Raw genomic sequence first — 26511 nt, forward strand, 5'->3', positions numbered from 1 at the left:
TGAGTCTTCTTAATTTGAAAGTGTTTAATAAAGAAAGGGATTAACAAATTCGAGGATGCGTCGTTCGATATTTATTGCTATAGCGCGGCGGACACCCGATGGGCGAGCAGTCGTCAACGCCCATTCGCTAATTAACTTAAGGCCCATGCTGCAAATGCAGTACTGCAGTAGGCAGAAAAAATGTACGCACGCACTTTTAATTCCTTCATTTGCCGTTAATGCATTCGTCAACGAAAATTCACTTCTTTTTCACTTTCGGAACCTTAGGCACGAACAGCACGGGAAGTCCTCTCGATGCGCTGCTTTCCGCCTCATTAGATTTCTTTAATTCCCCGACTTCACCACCTCATCAGACTTGTTGCGAAGTTTCTGTCGGTGGTCGACCTCCGCTTATGGTAGCAGTGCGCGACGACGTATTGGCTGCCTCGATCGGCAGGCTATTAGTAGGAGCTGTTTTTCGTCACGCTTTGTCGAATAACGTTCGAAAGTGCTTCTATAGCTGCCTCTCTCCTTGTGCCCGGTTTCTAAATCTGAGGGGGGAAAAGGTGAACTTGTGCCGACAAATAATCTCACCAACAGATGGCGCTTTTAAAATTGGGTTATTTGCTTATTGCGCTATTGTTTAACCTAGGTAGGACATTAGGCAGTATAATAGAGCTTGGTGGCGCAACCCACCGCCCCGTTCCAAAGGGGACGCTCATAACATCCATCCATCCATCCATCCATCCATCCATATTTATTCTAGTATCCTGCCCCGTTCATCCACGATACTGCCACTGGAACATGGGCCTCGCAATCAGCGCTTGAAAACTTAGCAAATCTTTAGCAATTAACTTATCAATGCGACTACGACTGCGACTCGTTATCTAGTGTCCACTGCGTTGAAGGGACGAATAGCGATGAAAGCATCCTTGCGTCGTTGGTTCAGTCTTAGTATTACAATAACTCACCTTTTACTTCTGCTAAATTTATCCTGTACGTTTCTACGCAACCTCATTTCACCTCATCACCGTTTTAGGCTGTCTGCTGAAGATGTCCATAGCACCTGCTGCACAGGCACATGAAAATGTTTTAGCGATGCTCTACGAATAATCTGCTACATACTTCAAAACACCGTTGAATGTAAGATAAGTTCTGCTATAATTTCAGGCCGCCCTATTATTTTGCATACATTTGCAGAGTTATTAACGAAAATAGCAGCAAGAAGAAGGCCTACAATAAAACAAAGGTGTGCCGCAAGTGCACTGTACAGGTACATCATGGCTAATATTACATGCATTGTGTAGAACTCTTCATTGACGCCCAGACATTTTTGAATGGCTCTGGACTAGTTTCATTTTTCGTAGTATATCTCAAAGCACTCCATTTTCTGTATCTGATAAAATTCTTCCGCAGGAACCTCGAAGAATGTTGTGCTGCACTGTTTCTCAGGCTGAAAAGAAATAGAATAAATGCATCATGAGGCTTTTCAATGGATTTGTGATGCCTTGAAAAATTCATTAATTTGAAGCGTATACGAGATAAAATCGAAACATACGACACCACACCACATTGAAGTGGCAACTTCACTTAATAATTCATATTTCTTGCATACCTGTTGTCTTTAAACCAGGTGGCGAAAAGCTATGCAGTGTGAGTTAATATGTAAACGCATGTTAAACCAACAGACGATGACAGGGAGAAACGCATAGTGGAAGTGAAATGATCATTCTAATTGACGTGTATAATGCCGCCAGCATTGGGAGAAGAAAAAGACGACCGACATATCCCAACTGCATAGCGCCACACCGCGAGCGTCAAGCAAAGCACCGCAAGGCAACGCTCGGCCGGTGCTGACAGGCCGGCGGCTCGTGCGCGAGAATCGGACGATTGGCACGCGACAGGAGGCGACAAAAGAGAACAACGTTCGAAAGAGCGAAGCTCGAGGAACGCTTTTGTTGCTGTTGAGTGTTCAGTCGGTTTTTGTTGACGGGCACAGGTTCGCCCAGAATAAGTTAGTTTTCTTAGAAACGGCTCTTGTAACTGTTGGTTACATATCTGGTGGAGGTGCTGGGTATGATTCCAAGCCCCACACACGCCAGGGAAGGTAGCCCGGATCCCCGAAGTTTGGAGCCAACGGAATTAACGCCTGTCCACCAACGCACGAGCCGCCGCATACGAGGTGAGGCCCCCGAGTTTGGTCCTCTCACCGATTCCTCAAGGGCAGCGGCGGCAGCCAGCCGAGGTACCAGTGCGATGGCTACTCAAGTAACCCCTCCTCACGTCTTCGTTGACTCACCCCGGACGCCAGAATAGTTTCACGGAGACACATTCGAGGAGGCCGAGGATTGGCTCGAAAACTTCGAGCGTGTCGCCAGATGTAATGGTTGGGACGAGACAAAGAAGCTCCGGTATGTGTACTTCGCGCTGGAGGAATCTGCATGCACGTGGTTTCAAAACCACGAAGCGTCGTTATCATCGTGGAACGACTTCCGACGAGAGCTGCTTACTACGTACCCGAGCAGGGACCGCAGAGAGAGGGCAGAAGCCGCTCTTCAGGCGAGGAACCAGCGGAACAACAAAAACGTCCCTCGAGCTTCGCTCCTTCGAACGTCGTTCTCCTCTTTGTCGCCTCCTGTCGCGTGCCAATCGTCCGATTCTCGCGCAAGAGCCGCCGGCCTGTCAGCACCGGCCGAGCGTTGCCTTGCGGTGCTTTGCTTGACGCTCGCGATGTGGCCGCTATGCAGTTGGGATATGTCGGTCGTCCTTTTCTTCTCGCAATGCTGGCGGCATTATTAAAAGTTTTGACAAAATTTTTCTTTTCCTTTGTAAGCAGTGTAAAGCTTACCAAAAACGTTTTCCACAGTTTTATTTACTTTGGCATTTTAATTAATATAACAATTACCGCACTAAGTCAACAGCAAGATGAGAGCAATTTTCTAACACCTTTCGGAGGTGTCAATGCATCCAACTATTCTTTCGGAACACATGTGATCCACGTTGGTTTCAATAAAAACAGAACACGTTTTTTAAACGCGTGCGTAAAAAACTTGTGGCTGCGCTCATGTTACGTTGACTGTGTAATGTTATGGATTGTAGATGGTGATGCATTTAGCATTCGAGCAATGCTGTGGCACATCGTATTTCTGAAATCACGTTTATTGAACATCTGTAGTATGACGACGACGTGACCAAGACGGCAGGGCGATGGTCGGGTCACGAAGAATGGCGACGATGGAACTACCACGATGGCACCACGACGAGCGTACGACAACAAATGCATGGCGACGAACGTATGACAACGACGCATTGACAACTATGGAATGACAACGCTGTGAGGACGATGAGACGACGACGACTGGATGATGACAATGACGTCTAAACACGGACGACGGCTGAAACGTGGACGACGACTGAACAACAAAGCCTGAATGGCGGCACTGAGACGACCACGACGACTTGACGGCGACGGTATATGCATGATGGCGACTGTCTGACGATGACGTAATCGCGATGATGGCACGTCAACGGTAGTATAACGCGATTGAATAACGACAGCATGGTAACGAAAGATGAACGAAGAACGATTGACGTCGGTGAAACAATGAAGGTCACGTAACAACGAGGGCATCCCGACAATGAGAGGAATTTAGTATAGTGGTGACGATGTAAAAAGGCAACCTGATGAGGACAAGACGACAGTGTTATGACAAGTGTGTGACGACGGTGGCAAGACGAGATTCACTGCAGATGATGAAGTATTTCATGACGATGGAAGACCGCAACGGCTTCACGACTACGGTATTACAACGAATGCATGGCGGCGACTGTATGAAGACGATGACGTCATGCCAATGGAATGACTACAGTTCGATGAGGAAGCTGGAGTGACACCGATGGAACGACCACGACGGCATCATCATGACGACGGTGTGACAACAAATACATGGCAAGTGTATGACGATGCGATAGCATGACGACGACGGCATGATGAGAGTCAGATGACTAGAACGGCGTCGATGGAATGGTTATGACGGTATCACGGCCACGAGCACATACCTAATGACCCACGCTTGAAGACAACTCGGGCCACTGGGTCAGTGTAGAAAGGTTGTATACGACTGCATGACGATAGTTCGATCACGCAGCTGGAATCGCGACAGTGGAACGACACAGATGCCAACCCGACCATTAGCCCATAACTAGTGGCCCAGGCTGGTAGACAATTTGGACCACTGGGTTGCAGTAAGAGGACGGACGGACGGACGGACGGACGGACGGACGGACGGATGGATGGATGGATGGATGGATGGATGGATGGATGGATGGACGGATGGACGGACGGACGGACGGACGGACGGACGGACGGACGGACGGACGGACGGACGGACGGACGGACGGACGGACGGACGGACGGACGGACGGACGGATGGACGGACGGACGGACGGACGGACGGCCTCAAGAGGCAAAGAATGCTAATCCCATTAAAGGCAGATACCTGTAATGTCACCTCTCCCGACGATCTCTCAAAGAAAATGAAATCGTTTATTTTAGTCAGGACGTGCACGCATGCGCGGTTGAAGTACTTTTGAGTATGGTTTCTGCCAGTTAACCACGTATTAAGTAAATGTCGGTTGTTATCCAGCCTTGAATGGAATTATGGGGTTTTACGTGCCAAAACCACTTTCTGATTATGAGGCGCGCCGTAGTGAGAGACTCCGGAAATTTGGACCACCTGAGGTTCTTTAACGCGCAACTAACTCTAAGTACACGGGTGTTTTTGCATTTCGCCCCCATCGAAATGAGGCCACCGTGGCCGGGATATCCAGCCTTGTATTACCTGGGGCATATACCTAAAATTTTGCTGGTAACGCGTTTTACAGTTCTGACTATAGCCGAAGTAAATAAAGTCTCTGAACTACCCCTGTAGATGTTAAATAAATGTGACTTCATAAATACAGCTTGTCGCTGTATTGTTCGAATGCTGATCACACTACCTTGGACAAGCCTCGTGAGCCGAGTTCTACTCTCATTTTTTTTTTTTCATGTGCATGCGATTATCAAATTGAGCAGACCTGGGTGCTACTGAAATACTAGGATTCTGGAGCACCGCATCTCACAAAAGGAGGTCCCGCAGGAATTGCTCGACGTATTTTCCTTGAGCTTGGAGGTGAGTCCGAAAAAGGTATCGTTCGTGGATGTCGTTTTGCTGCTCGACGCAGCACGACTCGAAGTTGGCGTCCACGGTGTCGTAGCCCTCCGTGCTTTCCCCGTGGCGCAAGTGAAATTATTGAACACCTGTAACTCGCCTTTACCAGCCAGGCCGAGAATTGGTAATGTTTTCACTGCGCTAGATCTTGGCGCTTCGGTGCACGACGTTGCCTGCCCTAAAAAACTTTAAGCTTCTCTTTGAAGAGGCTCCAGCTCTTACCGCCGTCTCAGGTGATGCGTAGTTCGGGTAGTCCGATGCTATCCATTCTCGCTGCCTGAAGTTGGCAGCCGCAACTACTGCTCTAGGACGAGGGTAGCTACCCTACATCCGACACCATGTATCGTCCCGTAGAAGAATCCCTGAGGGATATCGCACCGGAACTGTCACTTGTGAATGGCGTACTCATGAGGGGCACTAAGTTGATAATTCCCACAAGCATGCAGGTTGAGACATTGCAGCGGATTCATGCGGGGCACATCGGTACGGCTAATAAGCAAGAGCTAGGCGGCTCGTTTACTGGCCTGGGATAAACGGTGACATAGAAGCATTGAGTCAGAAATGTGGAGTCTGCAGAAAGTACGCTTACAGTCAGCCAGCAGAAGCACTATTGCTTCGTTCGACACCAACCCAACCCAAGCCAAAAAAAAAGAAGCCTACAAGAACCAGCGGTTTGGCAAATAACCTGACTGAATACATTCATACCGAGCCCTGGGTGTATCATACCGGGCAATATTTTAGTGAATCTAAAGGAGAAATTCCTGCCTTTGTTGGCACCAGTTACTCCTCTTCCCAGAGCAAACAAGTCTAAAAGCACGAGAAACACTAAAAACACTAAAGACAGTCAAATATCGCGAACTCTTCGGCAGTTCCGCAGACGAGTGAACGGAGTCATAAAATAGAGTAAAAGGACGCTCAGAGATACGCAAGGTTTCCGTACACAAGTGAAAATAGACGAAACAGTACGAAAACACGCATAGCTTTGCAGACGAGATACCTGATTCATCTACGCATAGCTACATAAGTCACGTAACTACGCAACTACATTAACAAATTTCAACGTGAACACCACATATACGACTTTATTGTAAAATAGGGCCCGGGCAGAGACATTATATAACTCTGAAAGAAATACTTCGCTCATGGTTAATAATGTCGACAAATAAAAATCGGGAATTTCCACATCTTTTTTTGGGAAAATACCAAATTCATAGGATCATACTAAATGCCCAGTACCCTTAGCGATGGTTTCACAAACAAAAAAAAAAGCTCAGCGCTCGTGACAAAGTCTCACCATTCCTGCGTTTAGGTTGGTAAGCTTCTGGTAGCAAACGGCAGACGGTAAAGTAGTCGAACACAATGCTTGTGATCATTCTAGAAATGGACATAGCATTGCACATCACCCACCTTTTCTGCAAGTGGTTTGCAAGTTGCTTCATCGAAAACTGCAGAGCTGAGGCAGCTTGTTGGAGAGGCTTTGTATGTCACATTGTATTTGGCTGCACTCGCTTCGTCTATTTTCTGTAACAATCAAAGCACAAAAAGCACATTTGGCGTAAGTATATGCGCAGTTGAAGGACGATGAGTGTTGAAGTAAAATAAGGTGGCTGCAAGGAAATTCTGTATGCCTCCTTATTTGAAATTTGTCGAACAAGGAATGTGGCTGAACGCAACGTTTCGACAAGGAGATTTGTCCTCGTCAGCGCTATGTCAAGTGTTTCGGCGGGGCAGCTGTTGTAAGGCGAGTTTCACTCACGCGATAACAGCAGCGGGAGAGCGGCCCCAAGGGAACTTCCGGTCATGGGCCTGATCAGTCTGCTGCGCCGGAACACAAAGCGTGGTTTTAAATTCTTCCACTGTGCGGAAAGTCTACCTATCTTTAAGTTACGAAATAAAAGACATGCGCATTACGCCTTAATATTAATACGCAAAAATTTCTCGTATAACTTCCAGTAATGTTGACTTGTAAAATTGTCGTTATGTGCAGAGGGAAAGTGTTAAAAACATGCGGTGAGCAAAACCGGAAGTCGTCAAGGTCCAAGGTTTTTAAACAGTGAAAGAAAGGGTCTCTAAAAGTTGGCTCCGGCGACATTCCCTGTTTGACCCCTCGTAATCACTTCAAGTCTCCATCTTGCTGTGAACTCCTCTCATGCTCATTTCAAATGCAACGTTAACAAGTTGCCACGGACGCTAGCGATGAGCAATCTGCATGATTATTGTTCTCTTATTTGAGCAACAGACTTGTTCTGAAGGCTCACTCGTCGTGGCACATGTAAAAGAACTGTACCTTAGTGTGTAGTATTAGAACTTTTGTGAGCTCTTACAGCCAACAGAGCTATAACGCCCCTATTCAGAAATGCACCTCGACTTTAAGCTCTTCATCGGCGCAACCGAATAGACTGCAACGTCGCCCCTTGTGCAAAGAGACACTGCGCCTTAGTGATGCACTTGATTCTTCCCAATGACGAGTGTAGTGCGAGTGCGTGCGTGCGTGTGTGTGTGTGTGTGTGTGTGTGTGTGCGTGCGTGTGTGCGTGTGCGTGTGTGCGTGTGCGTGTGTGTGTGTTCTTATTTTAGTGCAATTAGATTATTCGGCTAGGAGGCATTTGATGACTTATTTCTTCACGTCTTTCCACGTAACCATTTAGCGATCGCATGACTACTTTCCGCGGTTAAGTTCATGACAGTCAACTTGAATGTGTCGCACCTTGTACTGCTTTGTTTCTACTGCAGCGGAGGGTTGCGCGCTAGCGTCCTAATGGGCGTTTGTTTTATTTACGCTGCAGATCACACTTACATTATGAAGTGTTGCGCACAGCACATGGATTATGCCCGTGTTGCTTTGTCCATAATTCCTCTTCATACAAGGATCGGGAGGAAATTGTGAGCGAGTTGGTGTTGCATATTGAGGAAACTCAGTACCGCAAACGTGGTACAAAGAAAGGAGTCAACAACGTTAGCGCCCCCTCGTGGAATGAATATTCGGTCTTCATATTTCAAGCCCATTGATTAAAGCGCGAGAAGCATGTAAGCGCAGGAATAGTACAGAATGCAGCTCAAGCGCTGTCCATCAAAAGACAAGTATACGGGAGCAACGGTAACCCCGTGTCCCATACTTTTCTCTAGTTTAGGTCCTTCTTGCTTTTACATTATTTAAGGTTTCGACAAACTCGTCATGCTGTCCCCCTTGCTGACGTTTGAATTGAAGCTGCTCAGCGTTGTGGCATTGCACCTAGGCTTCCAATATCTACCTATTACAAAATTTGATTTCGAATTCTTGCGAAGTGTTAGTTCTCGCTATTTCTTCTAAATAACTGTTCAAGTTTCTTCCTGTAATGAGGACTTTTTTTCTAGTTAACAAGGTGCGCTTTTTTTTCCCATTGTATACTCGCCAAACTTTTGGCGGCACCAGTCACGCTTCACTTCAAGACAAAGTTCTCGCTGCACACGCTAAATGCGGTGGAAGGGGACGGAGGGCATGCTTGCTTACTGGGAATAGGTTCATCACGAGCCACGTCGACTCTTTTCATGCCATATAGATATTATAAGAAGAGCAAACCGTGGTCTAACGCGCTGATTGCAAAAATAACTACGCCGCAATAAGCTCGAAAATTTGTCTCACGGGAAAGCTAACATCATATTTATCAAAAGGGCTGTGGAAGTCGGTTCGACGTGATACGGCGAAATAAGTGTCGTAAAGAGATGAAGGATGCTTAAGCTTCGCCTTTAAGAATGGAACGCCACAGCATTCAAAGATCCCCGACTGCTTCTCTCGCTTACCAGCAACTGGAGCATATGTAACCGTAATGTTTACCGGGAAACGCTGGCCGCGAGCGCTATGCACAAAGGCGGGCTTTCTGGTAGAAACGCGGCGGGTTGCGTGGGCCGCGATGCGGCGTAGGAGAGCGCCATCTGGAAGAATAGCATAGAACCAGGAGTGCCGCTCTGAGGCCCTCGAGATACTCACGCGCAGGCGCGCGCAACTGGCGCAGGCTATGGCCGATCTATGCATGGTGAAACGCTGGAAAAGGGGTTTCTTCGAGCGAGTGAAGAATCCGCACCATACACAGCGGTGGCTGGGCCGGGACAACGTTTATTGCTTTGATGCGTGTTAATATAGGTGTTGTGCGAGACGGTTAGAGAGGGAGTGTGAGGAGGGGGAACAGCGGCGATAACTGTTGCCGTATGCTGGCATGACGTCATCCCGATGCAGCATCTCGTTCACCCTACGGTACATAGCGGTCTGGGGGTTTTCGTGTCCGGCCCGACCGGCGCAACGCTGACGTCGAGGTGATCGGGCAGCCTCGCGTATTCCTGGCCCCTGCCCTGAAGCCCCAACTACTCGGGGGCTCGCGGTTCCTTCTTGGTGCTCAGGGTCACAGGCTCCGTCGTCCAGGTCATGCTTCCCCGCTCGTGGCTTGATCTGGTTGCAGTGTGGACGAATTTTCTCCCTCTCTGGACCATCGGCGTTCACCATGCGAGTGCCAACCAATGACGCGATTCGGGCTGGGATCCATGGCTCGCATCGCCCGAAGTTCTTTACCCAGACCAGTTCCACCGGCTGCAACACACCAGGAACGTGGCGTTCCACTGGAGATTGCGGGGCGAGAGGCCCCAGTGGTGCCACTGCGTTGTCCAGTCTGGAACGGAGCTCGTGGCTCATAAGTAGTTTCCCTGGGGTACTGCCCCCGGCGTCCTTTAGTACCTGTGCAGAATCCTTGCTAAGTGTGCTTTCAAAGACCCATGGGCATTCTCCTTCAAAACTGAACAGTTCGCACAGCGCGTTACGCAAGCCTGTTGGACTGCGTATGATACGGTGCTGTCCGGAGATGTGTTATGTAATTCAGCTTCATAAACTCCCGAAATTCAGCCCTTGTCAATTGCGGCCCATTATCAGATACAAGCATCTGCGGCAAGCCAAACGTGCTGAACAAGGTGCGCAGAGCTTCTATGGTGGCGTAGGCTGTGGTGTTTTTCAGGGGTACTGCTTCGATCCATTTACTATGTGAATCCACAACGACCAGCAGCATGTGTCCATTGATCAGCCCCGCAAAGTCAAATTGCAGCCTGGACTAACGCTCGCCCGTTTCTGACCATGCAACCGGGAATTTCTTGGCGGGCATAGGCGCTGCTTGTATGCAACTGGACTATGACTTAACCATGTTCTCAATCTCGTTATCAATCGCGGGATACCACAGCAGGCAGCGGGATAGCCGCTTCATTGAGCAAATACCTTGATGGGTATCATGCAGCAGGCGTAACGTTCGCGTTCTTGAGCTGGAAGGCACGTATACGCAATGGCCCCAGTATAGAAGCCCACGACTCCACATTATCTCAGCCTTCCGGTTGAAGTATGGTCGCAAGTGCAGGTCCTTGGGCCCCAAGTTTCATGGCCATCCTTCCCGCACCCATTTTTGCACCTTTGCTAAGTCCTCATCGTGCGAGGTGAGAGCGGCCAGTTGTTTCGCGGACACCTTCATTGAGGTTTTCTGTGAGCAAGACATACTCACCCTCCCCGGTTTCTTCCAAGGACTCTGGCTGAGACGTTGCGGATGTCGGGAGTCGCCTGAAGGCATCTGCTGGAACGATGTCCTTTCCCGGCTGCTGTTTGATGACGTAGTCGTATGCACTCTGCAATCAGGGCCAATCGCTGGATTCGGGCTGCGGCCATCACCTGGTACAGCCCTATCTGGATGAAAAAGTCCCACAACCGGCTTATGGTCTGTCAACAGTGTGAATGACTTACCGAGTAGGTATGGTCGGAATTTCGAGATCCCAAACACTAGAGCCAGAGCTTCGCGCTCCAGCTGTGAATAATTTCGCTCGGCTTCCATCAGTACCCGAGAACGAAAACCTATGGGCCGACCACGGTGGGGCCGACGCATTCCTTCCCTGACATCGGGAGAAAGCACTGCACTGATCCTATCGGGGGAGGCATCGCATTTCAGGACAAGAGGCTTGCGTGGGTCAAAATGCGCCAGGAAATCAGCGGATTTGAGGAGGTCCTTCACCTTGCTAAACGCCCGTTGTTGACTGTGACCCCACTCCCGCTTAGCTTCCTTGCGGAGCAGTTGATACAGTGGCGCCATGGCCGTAGACGCAATGGTAAGAAACTTGTGGTATAGTAAGTTACCATGCCCAGATAAGGCCTTAATACTGCGAGATTCCGCGGCACCTGCATCTGAAGAATGGCCTCCACGTTTTCTGACTTTGGTTGACGTCCCTGAGCACTAATTCGATGTCCCAGAAAATCCACCTGTGCTCGACGGAACTTGCACTTGTCCGCATTTAAGCGCACGCCATTTTCCCAAAACCCCTGCAATACTTCGCGCAATGTGGTGCAGTCATTGTGTTTCTCTGCGATGATGACGTCGTCGAAGTAGACCTAACCCCAGGAAGTCCTTGCAAGATAGTCTCCACGCGGCGCTAGAACACTGTCGGCGCGGAAGCCACTCCGAATGGCAGGCGAGTGAAGCTAAACAGTCCCTTATGCGTGTTTATGGTCGTAAGTAGCGTGGCTTCCTCGTCCAACGGTAGCTGATTGTAAGCCTCCCGCAAATCTATCGTGGTAAAAACCTGGCCGTTCAACGTTGCCAGGATATCTTCCAGCTGGGGCAACTGATATTGCTCAGTGTAACAAGCTTTGTTTAGAGCGAGTTTAAAATCACCGCAGAGGTGAATGCGGCCGTTACGCTTTACTACCGGCACCATCGGTGCGGCCAACTTAGAATGAGGCACAGTGACAGTAACGCCCGCGGCCAAAAGGCGCTCAAGTTTAGCGTTTACACTTGGACGAAATGCGTACGGAACTTCGCGTGCTTTCCAGAATTTCGGTACCACGTTGTCGCATCTCAAAGTGTACCGGTGGACTTTTGATGAGACCTAGGCCTAGCACTCACACATCACCGAATTCTGTTACCGAACGGTGCACGTTAACATCGTCGGTCCCGACGAAAGGCATTCGCTCACCTGTCGTGTTCACGTTCATTACTGGCGCCTCGAGCATGTTGAACGACAATGTTGAACATGTTGAACGACCAACAGGACCCGCTTCTTCTTGTCGTCCGTCACTCCATTGCCTTCAAAGAAGGCGTCCAGTCGAACTTGGTAAGCTGGCCACTTGTCGCTCGTCTCGTCAAACTGCAACGGGCTGGCATATCCTCCCGTGGTGGCGGAGGATGCGGCGTACTAAGAGGGCGGCGCGTCGTCATCCCATCCTCGTCACCACTGAAGAATCCGCGCCATACACAGCGGTAGCTGGGCCAAGACAACGTTTATTGCTTTGATGGGTGTTAATATAGGCGTTGTGCGAGACGGTTAGAGTGGGAGTGTGAGGTGGAGGAACAGCGGCGATAACTGTTGCAGTATGCTGGCGTGACGTCATCCCGATGTAGCATTGAGAATTATGTTTTTTCGTATAGTTAAATTACAATTCAGCGTTATCATGTCTGTAGGTTGTGTGTTCGTCGTACTTTAAGATTTTTCTAAGTATTTTACCTTGAGAAATTGAATTGGTTCAGCAGCTTCCTTGCTCAATATGGAGGGCCTGGTTATGGCTGGTTCGAAAACCTTTTTGCCGAAACAACTTCGACGCTGGACGCCGACGTCGGTTTTTCTGCGACCGGGGTCCTTAACGCTGTCACAATAATAAACGCTTGAGAGCAGTAATCACGTGCGGTTACCATTAACATAAATGTTTTCATCTTGTGCACCAAGCAAATTACATTTACGCCTGATTTACGGAAGCAATACTTTCTCACCATCGTCTCGGCACTCAGCATCTCGACGACTACGTAATGACGGTCGACATCGCTCTTCATGTGTCTGAGGGCGTCCTGGGCCAATGTCTTTAGCTTTTCGTTGTTCTTCACCTCGACGCTCTGCCACTTAGGCCCGGCAGATTCTGTTGAAGAGCACGGTGGAGGTGAACGCAGCACGACCAGTGTAAGGGCGATTTTGAGAGCTTTCGCCATGATTCGTCATACAAACGGCTGGTTTTTGCTTTGAAAAAAAAAAGAAATAAGAGAACGAGATAAATAATTTACGGCACTTTTCACATAAAAATAATGACGCCACACTTTGAATCCACCTGCTATATACAAGTACCCAAACTATCATGCACCAAGATTTAGAAATAGGCAAATACCACGTAGTTGGACAGAACCAATGTAATGCTGTGAGTCGTCGTCGCTCGGAGATACTCAGGTTCTTTTTTCGCATGGCGCCTATTCACATTAGTCTGAATTAATCAACTTCTCCAATATATTAAGTAGATGAACAGCGCCAATGAGAAAATTGTAGAGTAACATGAAAAAGTCTTCATACAGCTTCCTGTTGCTCAATACGGGCTACGTAAAGCTGTTTTACCGAGCGTGAAAAAAGCCCGCGAATACACGCAAAGTACCTCGAGCGGCCAGTCACCCGGCAATATTACGTGTATTTGTGGGCTCATTTCATGCTTGGAAAAACACTTTTATGTAGCACGTATCGCATGACAAAAAGCTGTATCGGGACTTTTTCATGTTTCTCTACAATTTTGTTATTGACACCTTTCGTCTAATAACAATATTTGTGAAGTCGATTGATTAAATAATTAAGAATAATTATGTAATTAGGCGCAATGCAAAATATATTCTGAGTACCTCGGCGCGACGACTGAGAACATTACCTTGGTTCTTTCCAGCTGCGTGGCATTTGCATATATATTGAAATCTTGGTGCATGATACTTGGCGTGCTCTGTATATGGGTTCGCAACAGTTCGTATACGAGTGCGTTCTTCTCCGAGAGAAGCTTATGCAGGGTGTTTTATCTTAAAAAATGCGTTTCGCGAAGCACCGCTTCGGCAGTCAAACACCAAGCACTTATAACTGCGTTTGCACACGCTCCTCTTCGTGCATAGTTTACATTGGGCGTTCAAAAGGCGCAGGGCGACTGGGACGGAGACAAAGCAACACAAACCAGAACACAAGCGCTTGTGTTGTGGTTTGTGTTTCTTTGCCTCCGTCCCAGTCGCGCTGCGCCTTTTGAATAGCCATGAACCGACTAGCCCAAATCAAAGTTTTGCTGTTACATTGTGTGCTTCAGAGCTACACTCGTTTTTCTTTTTCAACTGGGGTCACTTGTTCTGGCCAAGGTTCATAGCAGCGCGGCCATCACTCACGAAGATTTGCCAAACATGGGCCCATAACCAGTGGAGCAAGCGTGTGGAAGAGCAAAAAATTTAATTAGGAAATTTATACATTAAACTCTCAGTTGTACGAACGTCGCTTTAACGAATATTTCAGAAGAACAAACTTTTAGAAATCCCCGGCGGGCTTTCCTGTATGCATTCTACGCAAAAAAAAATATATTGTCTGTGGCTTCGCTGAGCTAACCATGGATATGCAAAGCGAAAGCTTCGTTTAGCCTGGTTAATCTCCTGGTTTCACTTGGTTAACATTTGCTTTAGCTGCAATTATTATGCTTAGGTATACAATCATCGTTAAGGCAGGTATGACGGCTGTTCCTAGGTCGGTGGCTAGACATGACGGTGATTATAGGCTTGGGTAGAAACTCATCGTTCGACGGTGCGCCGCCTGTTGTGCCACAGGGAAAGCGCAAGGGCTATACATGCGAAGAGACACCGCGAACATGCGCAGTGTCGAAGCACAAACGGATAGGGTGCGAACGCGGTCGCTACATTGATCTCGATGGTGCGACGCCTGTTACATTCCGGACCCTCTCCAGTGAAGCAGCTCGCCGGGCGATATCCGCGGGGTGGTCAGACGCCACTTGGCGACAACGGCTCAAAGCCTCCCGCTCCCGCGCAACGCTCAGGGAAGACGGCCCGACCTCGCTCTTATCCATGGCCAAGGTCGCACTGACAAGGCGAGCTCGGTGCTCGGCGGTGCAGGCGAGCTCGGTACTTGCGCGCGACGAGTCAAGGGGTCAGGCGGTGACCCAGCAGCAGAGGGCGCATGCGCCAAGCCGGCGGCGGACCTCGGCGCCACCTCGGCGCGGCGAGTCACGTGATGCGTTGCCAGAACTACAGCGCAGCTGCGGTCAAATGAAGGTCAAATTACTGGCGACGGCGAAAGTCGGCTCGACGCGGTTATTAAAGCTTTCGCTTTAGATTATTTCAGTTAAATGAATTTAGGAATAGTGAATATTTCAGTTGAACAAACTTGAAGCTTCCCTTGTACAGTAAAACCGACTGCAATTAGAAAATGCTGGCATAAATCCGGCCTTTCCCCTCTGTGCGGTGAAACCGAGCAAGAGCAACAGCGCGACGAGGTGATCGACCCCGGGATATGGACAAATGCCTGTCGTCAGATGGATATTGAAAGCAATGCTTCGTTCGAAGACGATGTTCAGTGACAGTGAGCTCGTTACCTGTTCTGACCTATTAGATCTGGAAATTGTTTCAAGTGTTCGTCCTGAAGAAGAGTGCAACGAGGAAGATGCAATGGCAGATGCAGATTCAAATACTGTAACTCTAGCCGAGGCTTTAGGATGCCTTGGAAAGTTGCGAGCCTTCGTGTCTCAGCAACAAGCTTTGCCAGAAGAAGTGCACAAAAACATAGACTCCCTGGACAGGTGTATTACTTCTGGCGCTTTAAAGGGCAACTCCGGCGTTTTTTTAACCATATTAGAATATTGTCATTTTCAAATGGTATTGAACGTCCTGTCCACTGTAGGGTGGTTCAATTTCCTTAGAACTTCATTAGTAATATTAAATAACCAATAAAGGAGATACCTAAACCGAAACAGGTAGCTGCTTCGCGTGACGTCCCGGTGAGTGAATGACTTCAGGTCCTACGCTACCATAATGTAAACACGCAGTACACGTGGCGCTAACACCACAGAAGCGAATCTGATGACGTCTCCTGACGACACAGGGAGCTTTTACAGTTTCCGAACTAGACAGCAGCGATTTAAGCGACGATTTCAGCGTCAAAGGGTTGTTGACTCTGATGTCGCAAACACAGGGTGGCCAGCAGTAAGTAATGAGTCCGGAAAGCAACCCATCTTTCAAATTTATTTGCAGGAAAACTAAATGACTTGCAGCCAAATAGTTTGGCACAAATAATCAGAATGCAAAAGAGAACATACATTCAAAATTTTATTAGTATCAGTGGACATCGAGAAATCGCCGGCGTTGCCCTTAAGAACACCAGTGCAAATGAAAATTACAGATTTTTTTTTAATGAGACAAGCAGCAACGTAACTCTTACGCACTTCGTGTATTTATATTGATGTACATGACTCCATAAATTACGTATAACACTTTTGACATTTTGTCTGCTGTGCATGCCTTATGCTGTTCCGCATTCTAGTTAACATTCAGTTTAGTGAACTTTCAGTTAAGTGAACTATTTACTTGGGTCCCCTGAAGTTTACTCAAGTGATGGTTCACTGTAGAAGCCGTTGAAGATCATGTGCTATCCCATTAACAGCTAGGTCTATGCGCTTTAGATATAGCAATGAATCGACATTATATGTAGATATTTTGTGTGGTGATATAATGTTTCATAACGCAGAACATAAGTCCAATCATTGGTATTTATTCGTCGACAAGCATTGCTATATGACGCCGGTTAACTTGAGTCTGGCTCGCCAGCTTATCAAGCTAGAAACGGAAGACAGAACGAAGACCGAACACCCCATGCCAAACACCACGGTGCAAAGCAAATACAGCTTCGTTCTCAAATTCCCTTGTTTTCAGTTCCGTCCTATGTGTACTGGCAATATCATTGCCTATTTTGTGATGTTAACAATGACTGTTAGGCTTAGCTAGCAAAAAGTGCCCGCGGTGGCGTAGTCCCTGTGGCGTTGCGCTACTAAGCCCGAGGGCGTGGGATCGAATCCAGGCCGCAGCGGCCACATTTCGACAAGGGCGATATAGAAAAACACCCTTGTACTGTGCACTGGGTGCACGTTAAGAATCTCAGGTGGTCAAAATTAATCCGGAATCCGTCATTACAGCGTGCCTCATAATTAAATCGTGGGTTTGGCACGTAAAAGCCCCGAATATATATTTTCTTTTATTTAGCGAAAACTGCCACTTAGCTCACTTCGTCTCAATCGAACTGTGACACTGAACTTCTACGTACGAGTAAATCAATAAGGACACCGCTTTCTAGCACGTCATGATGGCCTGCCTGCTATTCTCTCTCTCTGTCTCTTTCTGCGTTCTTTAACAAAATAGTGGCTTCAACAATGAACTCTTAGGTAAACTTTAAACAAGTATATAGCAAACAGTAAATAAGTCTATGTAAATAACAAGGCCTTTCTTGCACCTTGACTGAAGCGGACTGAAACAGCATACGCAAAAAAAAAATGGCTGTGGCTTAGGTAAGGTTAAGCCCAGGATGCGAAGCATACTAGCCTTTATTTTAGTTGTTGAACCACTGTTTAGCCTGGTGAACTGATGTTGCTTGGCTATATTTGGTTCGGCTAGACGAAGAAACAACTCATGCATTACTTCTTCGCCTTCAAGAGTGGAACGCGACAGCGTTCCCGTCGACCCGCCAAGGGGTGTAAGACAATGGGCTACAGGGCAGCGACTACGCGCCCCGCATTGGACGCGGTGAGCGTCGAGCAAAGCAGCGTTCGGCGCGGCAACGAAATGTGCGCCTGAGCAAGAGACGCACGCCTTAGAAACAGCGCGTTTCTAAGGCAACACCGCATTCACTAGAGGCGCTTTTGTACCGCTTTGAAGCGTTGTACTCGTGGCTCAGTGGTAGCGTCTCCGTCCCACACTCCGGAGACCCTGGTTCGATTCCCACCCAGCCCGTCTTGCAAGAGTTGAGCCAAAGCCACTTCTCCTCTGTCGTGACGTCACGGTGTCACGTGATTTCATGGTCACCGCCGCGCCTGAGGAGCTGGGTTGAGCCCTCGTAATATGCTTCGCATAAAATAATTTAATCTTCCTCTAGGGGCTCCGTAAATCTAAAAAAATGGAGCCCTCATGGCTGATTCTTCTGAATCGGGAAGGCAGAGTTCACACCGACAGTTGTCGTAGTTCTGAAACGCGCCGAATATAATGACTCCATATAAAAATGTTGTTTTTGAGCGTTCATGCGTTCATAATCGTTCACGTTCAAGCTTTTTTTTTTCTATTATGCATTCTGCATCTGGTGGAAGTTGCCAGCAAGCTGTTTTTATCCATTCTGTCCCAGAAAGTCTCAGTTCTGTGCAAACAAAATGGTATTCGTTAATGAAATTGTATTTTCATCAAGCTATCCTCTACATATGCCTGGAATGTCGTGGCATCGTCAGAAAAAAATACTAGCAACAACCTAAAGCTGTGATGTGTTTTGCTTTTTCTGATGAAAGTAAACTGGCTCAAGGTTGGAGAATTGTCCCGAGTGCATAACACGTATAGCCACGTGGCCACGTGGAGGAAATTGCAGTGTGGGAAGGAAAGCATACGGCTTGAATTCGAAGCGCTCGTTTAAAGCGGAAGCTTGACTACACCAGCCAGTGAGCCATTTCGGCTCGTCGCGCCGTATGCCGTATGCAGGCAGCCGTATGCCGTGGCCGACGAACGACCTTGAGCCGCCGTTGCCTAGCAACGCCGCAGCTGCGTTCCAACACATGGCGCCGCCGTCTACGCCGCTGCCGTCGCCGCTCGCCCCACCAGATGCGCTCCGCTGGGGTAGAGAGAGGAGGTGCCGCTTCGCGGGGGGTATATATATATATATGCGCTTCGCCTCAGGGTATTTAGTCGTTATGGAGAGCGCGAAAGAGACGCAACAACAGAACGAAGCGAGGAAGGGAGAACGCGCTCAAGAAACGCCAGAAGAAGCGAAGCCATGCAGCTCTTGCTTTCGCAATTCAACTAGGGTTGACCAGAGCTAAACCACAGGCAATTTTTTTCTCATTCCAGGCACTTTGCGGTATAGCCGGGAAGGTAGGTTCCTGTCTCGCCTCGTTTCGGGTCTCTTTCGCAAAAAGAAATACTCGCTTGCAGCTCGGATCGAACCACGGGTCCTCCCAGCAGAATATATCGGTGCTCCAATGTACGTCAATATATCGGTGCTCCAATGTACGTCTCCCACGACTACTCCAAGTAGTTCTTTTTAGACGGTTGGCGCATGCGAAAACATGTGCGCGCGCAAGCACGTGCGGGTGTCCCAGTTTCCCTTAACTTACAGAGGTGCGAGCGAGTAGCAGTCAAGCTTACCGCCGTCTTTCGCGTGCGTCGCGTCTCATAACAATCAGATGCTCATATAAACAGAAGCAAGTAGTTCGCCCTATTCTCATAACGCGGAATCTAGCGCTTTGAGACATTGACTGCACGTCCTTCGAGATCCGCCCGCATTTCCCTGTCCTTTACTCGTAACAGGTAGCGCTATGTACACAGTGTGTGTGATAGTACGCCGTACCGCCTTCGGGAATGGAACCGGTCATAACGTAGTAGATTGTAACGTTTCTTCGTCGGATTCCAAAAAGAATCAGTCGTCACGCCACCGTCGTTGCCGTAGTAACGCCGTCAACGTCGTCGTCTCACTGCTTTCGTCACCCACATGCTCTCGCGTGACGCCCACTTGATCTTCTTGCACAAACACTTTGCACAGCCCCGAACGACGCCAGATATCCAGGCGACTTCAGATGCTTCGCATAACACCGGTTCTCTGAGTGCGTGGGATATCTCTTAATTTCTTTTTATCGATAGTTACTGAGACGAAAATCTTACTGGTGGAGGATCCGTGCCACGTATGTTCCAGCAGGCACAGCAGCTGCCGTGAGGCGCGTAGTTGCACCGGATAAACACGGAATGTTTGCGTTACATCGTTTATTGCCGGAGACAGGGTAAAGACTGGCGGGAAGCCGCCGTCACGTGACACATGGCAACACAGGGTTGCTTAGCCCTAAGATTGTCCCGCTATAACACTCCTCCCTCTACGTCACGAAGTCCTTCAGATACGCAGGACGGCTGCGTTGGTGATGTGGTCGCTGGACTTGAAGGGATGCGCTCACTTCACTGTCCTCACCACAGGAACCAGGTTCAGTACTATATGTTGCAGCCTCCCTCGTATTTCTCTTTGGTCCTGTCTTCCAGGGTCCTCTGCGCTTGAAGGAATGCCAAGTTCGGAACACTCTGCCGGGGAAGCAACCAACGGTTCCTCCTCTTCGCACATTCCAGAAGTGGAACTGTCCAATGCGTAGCTGGCAGAACGACTTCTGAGTTGATCAACATGTCGTCTCCACCGACGTCCATCCTTGGTGATGACCAAGTACGACACTGGTCCAGTGACAGAATCCACAATGCCTGGCTACCACTTGGGCCCATAGAGGTAGTGGCGCACAAACACTCGATCCCCGGGCCCACGTCAAACAGTCGCACTGCCTCGTTACGGCGCTGCATCACCTGCTCTTGTTTCTGCTGCACACTGGACTGCAGATCAGGATGCAGACGCTCCAACACAGTTGAAGGTTTCCTGCCCATTAGCAATTCGGCTGGGCTTTTGCCTGTTGTAGCATGGGGCAGGATATGCTGGGTCATTAAAAACCTAGCCAGACGTGTGTCGATATTGCCTCCAACCATGCGCTTGAGTACTTCCTTGGTTTCGCGCACCATCCGCTCTGCTTGACCATTTGAAGAAGGGTGATATGGGGCAACGGTCACATGTCAGATTTGATTTCAGCACAAGAAGTCTCTGAGCTCCTCCGAACAAAATGCAGTTCCATTATCCGAAACAACAGTTTCTGGAATGCCATAGGTAGCAAAAAAAAAAACGAAGCTTCGCACAAACTGCAGCTGCCGACATGGAAGTCATTCAGCACACTTCCAACCACTTTGAGTGAGAGTCCACCGAGTGAGAGTCCACCACAATGAGGAAGATGTTGCCTTGGAATGGCCCAGCAAAATCGATGTGTAGTCTTCTTGTCCAAGGACACTTGGTGAATTCCCAAGGGTGAATTTTTGCAGCTGCTGGCACAGATCTATATTCTTGACAACGTGCACAGTCCCTCACTTTCTGCTCAACATCTCTGTCAATTTCTAGCCACCACACGGCTCCTCTAGCGTGCCCCTTCATCTTGAGAATTCCTGGATAAGCTGTGTGAAGAATGTCCATGACATATGGTCGAGCTGGCTCCGGAATGACCACACGACTGCCCCACAGCAAACAACCTTGGCACACCGACAGTTCATGCTTGCAGCTCACAAACGCTGCAAACTCTTCTGGTAGCTTGCCCTCTGGCCACCCATGCTGCACCCAATTGCAGACTCTAGCCAACAGCTTGTCACTTGACGTAAATCTTGCCACCTTCCTAGAGTTCCATGTTACTTCTGGCGCCCCCCCCCCCCCCCCATTTCCAGCATTCCTACTTCCCAAAGGCGCAGCTCCTCTTCCTCCGCCTTACTGGCCCTCAGTGGTAAACGACTGAATGCGTCAGCATTGGAAAGCTTCTCTGCTGGTCGATACTCAATTTCATAGTCATATGCTGATAACATGAGAGTCCAACGCAGCATCCGTGGTGATAGCACCTGGGGAATGGGCTTGGCATGGTGCAACAGTCCTAAGAGAGGTTTGTGGTCCGTCACAATTTTGAAATGCCTCCCATACAGAAACTGATGGTACTTCTTAATGCCAAAGCCAATGGCGAGCGCTTCTCGGTCTGTTTGGGCATAATTCCGTTCTGCCGCGCTCATAGTCCTCGATGCATATGCAACCGGTCTCTCGCTGCCATCTTCACCCACATGACTCAACACAGCACCCAGTACATACGGCGAAGCGTCACAGGCCAGCACTAGGGGCCTGTTGAAATCATAGTGCACAAGAACATGCGATGATTGCAGCAGATCTTTCGCCTGGAGAAATGCGTCTACCTCAGCTCCCGTCCAACGCCACTCGCGACCCTTGCCCAACAGCCGGTACAATGGTTCCAAGGCATGTGCTGCTCCTTTAAGAAACTTGTTGTAAAAGTTCAGAGCTCCCAAAAAGGCTTTAAGTTCCTTTTTGCATGTTGGCTCCGGGGCCTCGGGAATAGTACGCACCTTGCCTTCTGTCCACTGCACACCTGCAGAGTTCACGCTGAATCCCAAGTAACGCACTCCCTCAACACAAAATTGACATTTGTCAAATTTCAGTCGCAGATCATCTTCATGGATTCTTTTGAGCACCTCTCGCAAACGAGCACGGTGCTGTGCCTCATCCCTTCCACCGATCAAGATGCCATCCAAGAACACAAGCACCCCATCAAATCCATGTAACAGTTCTTCCATGTACCTCTGAAAAATAGCCATTGCCACTGCCACGCAAAATTGAAGACGGGTTACGCGGAACAGCCTCCGATGTGTTGTAACCGTCAACAAATCAGCTGTTTCTTCATCAACAGTCTTCTGTTGATACGCTTGTCCGAGGTCTAGCCTTGAAAACTTCGAGCAACCTGCCAGCCTGGCAAACAGCTGCTCTGGTGTTGGCAGAGGATACGTTTCCCACTGCACTACACAATTGACTGTGCTCTTGTAGTCAACGCAGATCCTTATCGATCCATCTTTTTTGATAACTGGAACGACAGGTGTTGCCCACTTCGAGTGCCGTACAGGCTGGAAAATGCCTTGGCTCACCAACCTGTCCAGTGCTTCGTCGACCTTCGGTCTCAATGCAAACGGTACTTGTCGTGGCTTCAGAAATCGCGGCGGAGCTGCCGGGTTCACATTTTTGCGTACAGGAGGCCCCTTACTTTTCCCATGTCCAGGCTCAAAGACTGAAGAATACTTCTTGAGCAAGGCCGTTGTTTCATTACTGCCAGTTCTACTCGGCTCGCACACACTGTGAACGCCACTCAGACTTATTCCCAAGGACCTGAACCAGTCCTGACCGATAAGTCCCATACTAGCACCCTTAACCACCACCAATCGCAGGCGATGTTCCTGCCCCCTAAATCCCACCGTCACGGTCAGTTCACCCAACACTCGTAGTTCCTTATTATTGTGAGCTCGGAGGTGAAGACTACTTGGGCGCAACGCCCTTTTCGATATTCGCAGCTTCCGCATAGGCCAGTCGTTGATGACTGAACACACTGCACCCGAGTCCACCTCCACCTATAGGGGACTTCCGTTGACGCGCACTTCCGCTCTCACGGCTGGCTCCTCACCAGACAGTACGAACACGTCGTATACGTCCGACGCAGCATTCTTGTGACGGCCTCCATTGGCCCGTTTTCTGTTCGGAGAGTTCGGTGCAGCCGAAGCGCGAGCTGTAGCCTTCCTCCTGCCTGCTCTTACTATGTGCCCTCGTTGCTTGCAGAAGTGGCACTGCACATTAATGAATGGGCAACTGCTTGGCGAATGCGCACCCTTGCAGCGAAAACATCCGCTTGTGCTTCCAGGCGAACCAGCCTGTTTCTGGGTACCCTCCTTGGCTGTCACTGGCGCAGAGACCTTCGTAACACATGGGTCGAAACGCTTCCCGCTCACGCTGCAAACTTCAGACGATGTAGAACTGCCGCGAATTTGCTCGGTCTGTCGCTGCGCAGATTCCATTGTAATGACTTTCTCCCGAGCTGTCGCAAACTTAAGCTCCGAGTCCGCCAGCAACCGACGCTGAAGAGTCTCGCTTCGCACCCCGCACACCAGCCGGTCGCGCAACATGTCGTCGAGCGACGCACCGAAACCGCAATGTTCCGAGAGACGTCGCAGTTCTGCGATGTAGTCGGCAATTGACCCACCGGGCTGCTGCTGACGCGTGCCAATCTTGAAACTCTGTACTGTCACCGACGGTCGCGGCGAGAAGTGGTTTGAGACGCCTGACGATCTCATCGTAGGCCACCGCCGACGGCGCGTCCGGAGAACAAAGGGAGCGAACGATGGCATACGTTGCTGGGCCGCAAAAGCTGCAGAGCGTTGCTCGCTTCTTCTCGTTACCGTCGATGTCGTTTGCTTGAAAGAAAAATTCGAGACGCTCCAAAACAAAGGCCAAGACGGCGCCTCCATCGGGACGAATTCCCCAATCGTGCCCAGTGCAGCTGCCATTTTCTCTACCGCCAACCGCTTCGGCTAGCCCCACGCCTAATCAGGCCTAAATTTCGATCTTTCGTCGCCAATTATGTCACATCCTTTATTGCCGGAGGCAGGGTACAGAATAGCGGGAAGCCGCCGTCACGTGACGCATGGTAACACAGGGTTGCTTAGCCCTAAGACTGTCCAGCTATAACAGTTTGTTTATGGAAGACTACTGAATGAGATTTCGCGCCCCCTTTCCTACGTGACACCTAGCACTGCACACAGCTCCGAAAAATAGGCTTCAATTTTCAACGCATTGTAGAATAAGCGAAGTTATGTTTCGTTCAAGGCCCTTTTTGAAAAGTATTTTTCCTGTTTATCTGCGTTGGCCCCTCCTCCCGGTTCAGAGACACCCCACAATTGCAAAGAGATTTGTGGAGACGTGTGATTAAAACCATTACTTCCGTACGGCGACATTTCTTTTTTTTTCCATCACGAAGGATACGTGCTGCCAGACGTGCAGCCTGGTAAGGGCATTCACACCACATGCAACGATTTGTGCAGAAATTCAACACGTGTCATTTCTTGCGGCAAAAGACACACATCAAAAGGAAGAAAATATTTTTTCAATGATAAAGTACAGCAAAGTGTACAATTTCCTTTATTAGAACCAAAAAAATTGTTTCTTTTTCCCCCCGTATTGCAGTTTACTATCCCCTACCAAAGGGATATAAGTGAGGTTAAGTTCTACTGGTCACTTGCGTGCAATGATTTCTACGGTGCACAACAAATATAAATTATGGGGTCTTACGTGCCAAAACCGCGATCTGATCATGAGGCACGCCGTAGTGGGGGAATAAATTGGACAACCTGGGGTTCCTTAACGTGCCCCTAAATCTAAGTACAGGGGTGCTTTCCCATTTCGTCCCCATCGAAATGCATGCGGCCGCCGTGAACTGGATTCAATCCCGCGTGCTCGTGCTTAGCAGTCCAACACCATGTATCCCCTAAGCTACAGCGGCGGGTTCGGTGCACATAAGAATGCGCGTTTACTTCCTGTTAATCCTCACTTGTTTTGTTGTTTCTTAAGTGTAAGACCAAACATTTTATTGATATGCATTAGACGAAACATGATTCTAATTGATCAGAAAAACGTCAAGTTTACTTCTCGTTTACCAACCGAGCGTGCTTTCATATAAGAATTATTAAACATTAGTGACTCCTAGTACACTAGCGTAAATTGAAACCACAACTTTCCGTTACTCCATATGTTTTGTTACCACAGAATACTGCCTATACAAACAAATTACAAGTGAGAAGAAAACAAATCGGCTATTTATGAAATGACACTCATCTGTGTGCGTTCCTCAGGCTGAATGGCGTAGAGTACAATATTGTTACCACCAGTCAGCGCTTCAGGTCAGTCATTGCTTAAGACTCCATTTTGCAGTCAAGTCAAACAGTATTAGGAATGTGGAGCACAGGGCTTAATACTCACGCGAAATGGCCGAAGGTGAGGTGAAGATCGCACATTCGTCACAATTTTCAGCGTTCGCCGCATTTCGCTTTATTTTTATTTTTTTCTGCGAGCACAATAACGCTAAGCTAACGGTTCACTTTGTTACGACCGATGCACTCTTTAGAAATGAGGCCGCTCTTTGTGGTCAAGTTCTCCTTGCTCTTAAATATGGCTCAAAACATCTTAGACACCACTTCAATTCAATCCCTTTGTTTTTCATAAACAGAATCAGCTATCTTTGTTTTCTCTAACAGCCATCTGTATGCGCTTTTACAAAAGGGATTACCTGCTCTCGACGGCGCAATCAGGTGCCTTATTCTGCGTCCCTTCCACTTAGCGAAGTATAGTGCCGGCAGAACGTGTCGTGGAGAAGTTTTCCAGAGCCGTACTTCTTCTACACAAAATTTGCTGCCTGTTTTAATCTCGATCACTGTAGGTAAACGTGCTTTTTTTTTCTTAAGTTGACAGAACAATTTTATATAAGGTGGTTGTGTGGGAACCACTTAGCAGGTGTTTGCTCGCTGGTACATACTTCTCACTACTTTCCATTTAAGGTATACCGGACGATTTCAATTCATAATTAATTTGCACCTCTCCTCGCACGTACGACGCTATATTTTCCACTAATTGGCACAACTTTCACAGAACGCTCATGCTTTCGTTGTTCAGAAGTAGTTCCGTCAGCTAGTACACGCACCTGCAAAGCCCACAATGTTCATGGTTTTTTTATTAATAGTATATACTTATTCTTTCTAAAGATATTATGAATAGCTCAATAATGTAGCTGTTTGAGCGTGTTGGTAAGACATGACAAAAACGTTTATGCGTACAACCAGACGAGGATGCTGAAAGAAGAGACACGAGCA

At 48.5% G+C, this 26511-nt stretch overlaps 1 protein-coding gene across 1 annotated transcript; it reads right to left on the reverse strand.

The window, feature by feature from the left end:
- LOC135899049 (uncharacterized) lies at window positions 1-25723 on the reverse strand. The gene is made up of 4 exons (XM_065428296.2): window positions 25625-25723; window positions 12949-13189; window positions 6597-6710; window positions 1-1432 (listed from the first exon to the last, which is right to left on the reverse strand). Exons 2-4 carry the CDS (start codon window positions 13159-13161, stop codon window positions 1334-1336), a joined length of 426 nt encoding a protein of 141 aa, XP_065284368.2. The 5' UTR covers window positions 13162-13189; window positions 25625-25723; the 3' UTR covers window positions 1-1333.
- Window positions 25724-26511: the final 788 nt, after the last annotated feature.

This window comes from Dermacentor albipictus, chromosome 7 (assembly GCF_038994185.2).
Source record: "Dermacentor albipictus isolate Rhodes 1998 colony chromosome 7, USDA_Dalb.pri_finalv2, whole genome shotgun sequence".
NCBI classification, from domain to species: domain Eukaryota; kingdom Metazoa; phylum Arthropoda; class Arachnida; order Ixodida; family Ixodidae; genus Dermacentor; species Dermacentor albipictus.

Excerpts from the sequence above, each read along its gene's own strand:
- LOC135899049 (XM_065428296.2), bottom strand. The coding sequence starts at position 13,161 with ATGGCGAAAGCTCTCAAAATCGCCCTTACACTGGTCGTGCTGCGTTCA. Across the intron at positions 6,711-12,948 it reads TGCTGAGTGCCGAGACGATG|AAAATAGACGAAGCGAGTGC; the intron begins GTGAGAAAGTAT and ends TGATTGTTACAG. Across the intron at positions 1,433-6,596 it reads GCAAACCACTTGCAGAAAAG|CCTGAGAAACAGTGCAGCAC; the intron begins GTGGGTGATGTG and ends ATTTCTTTTCAG.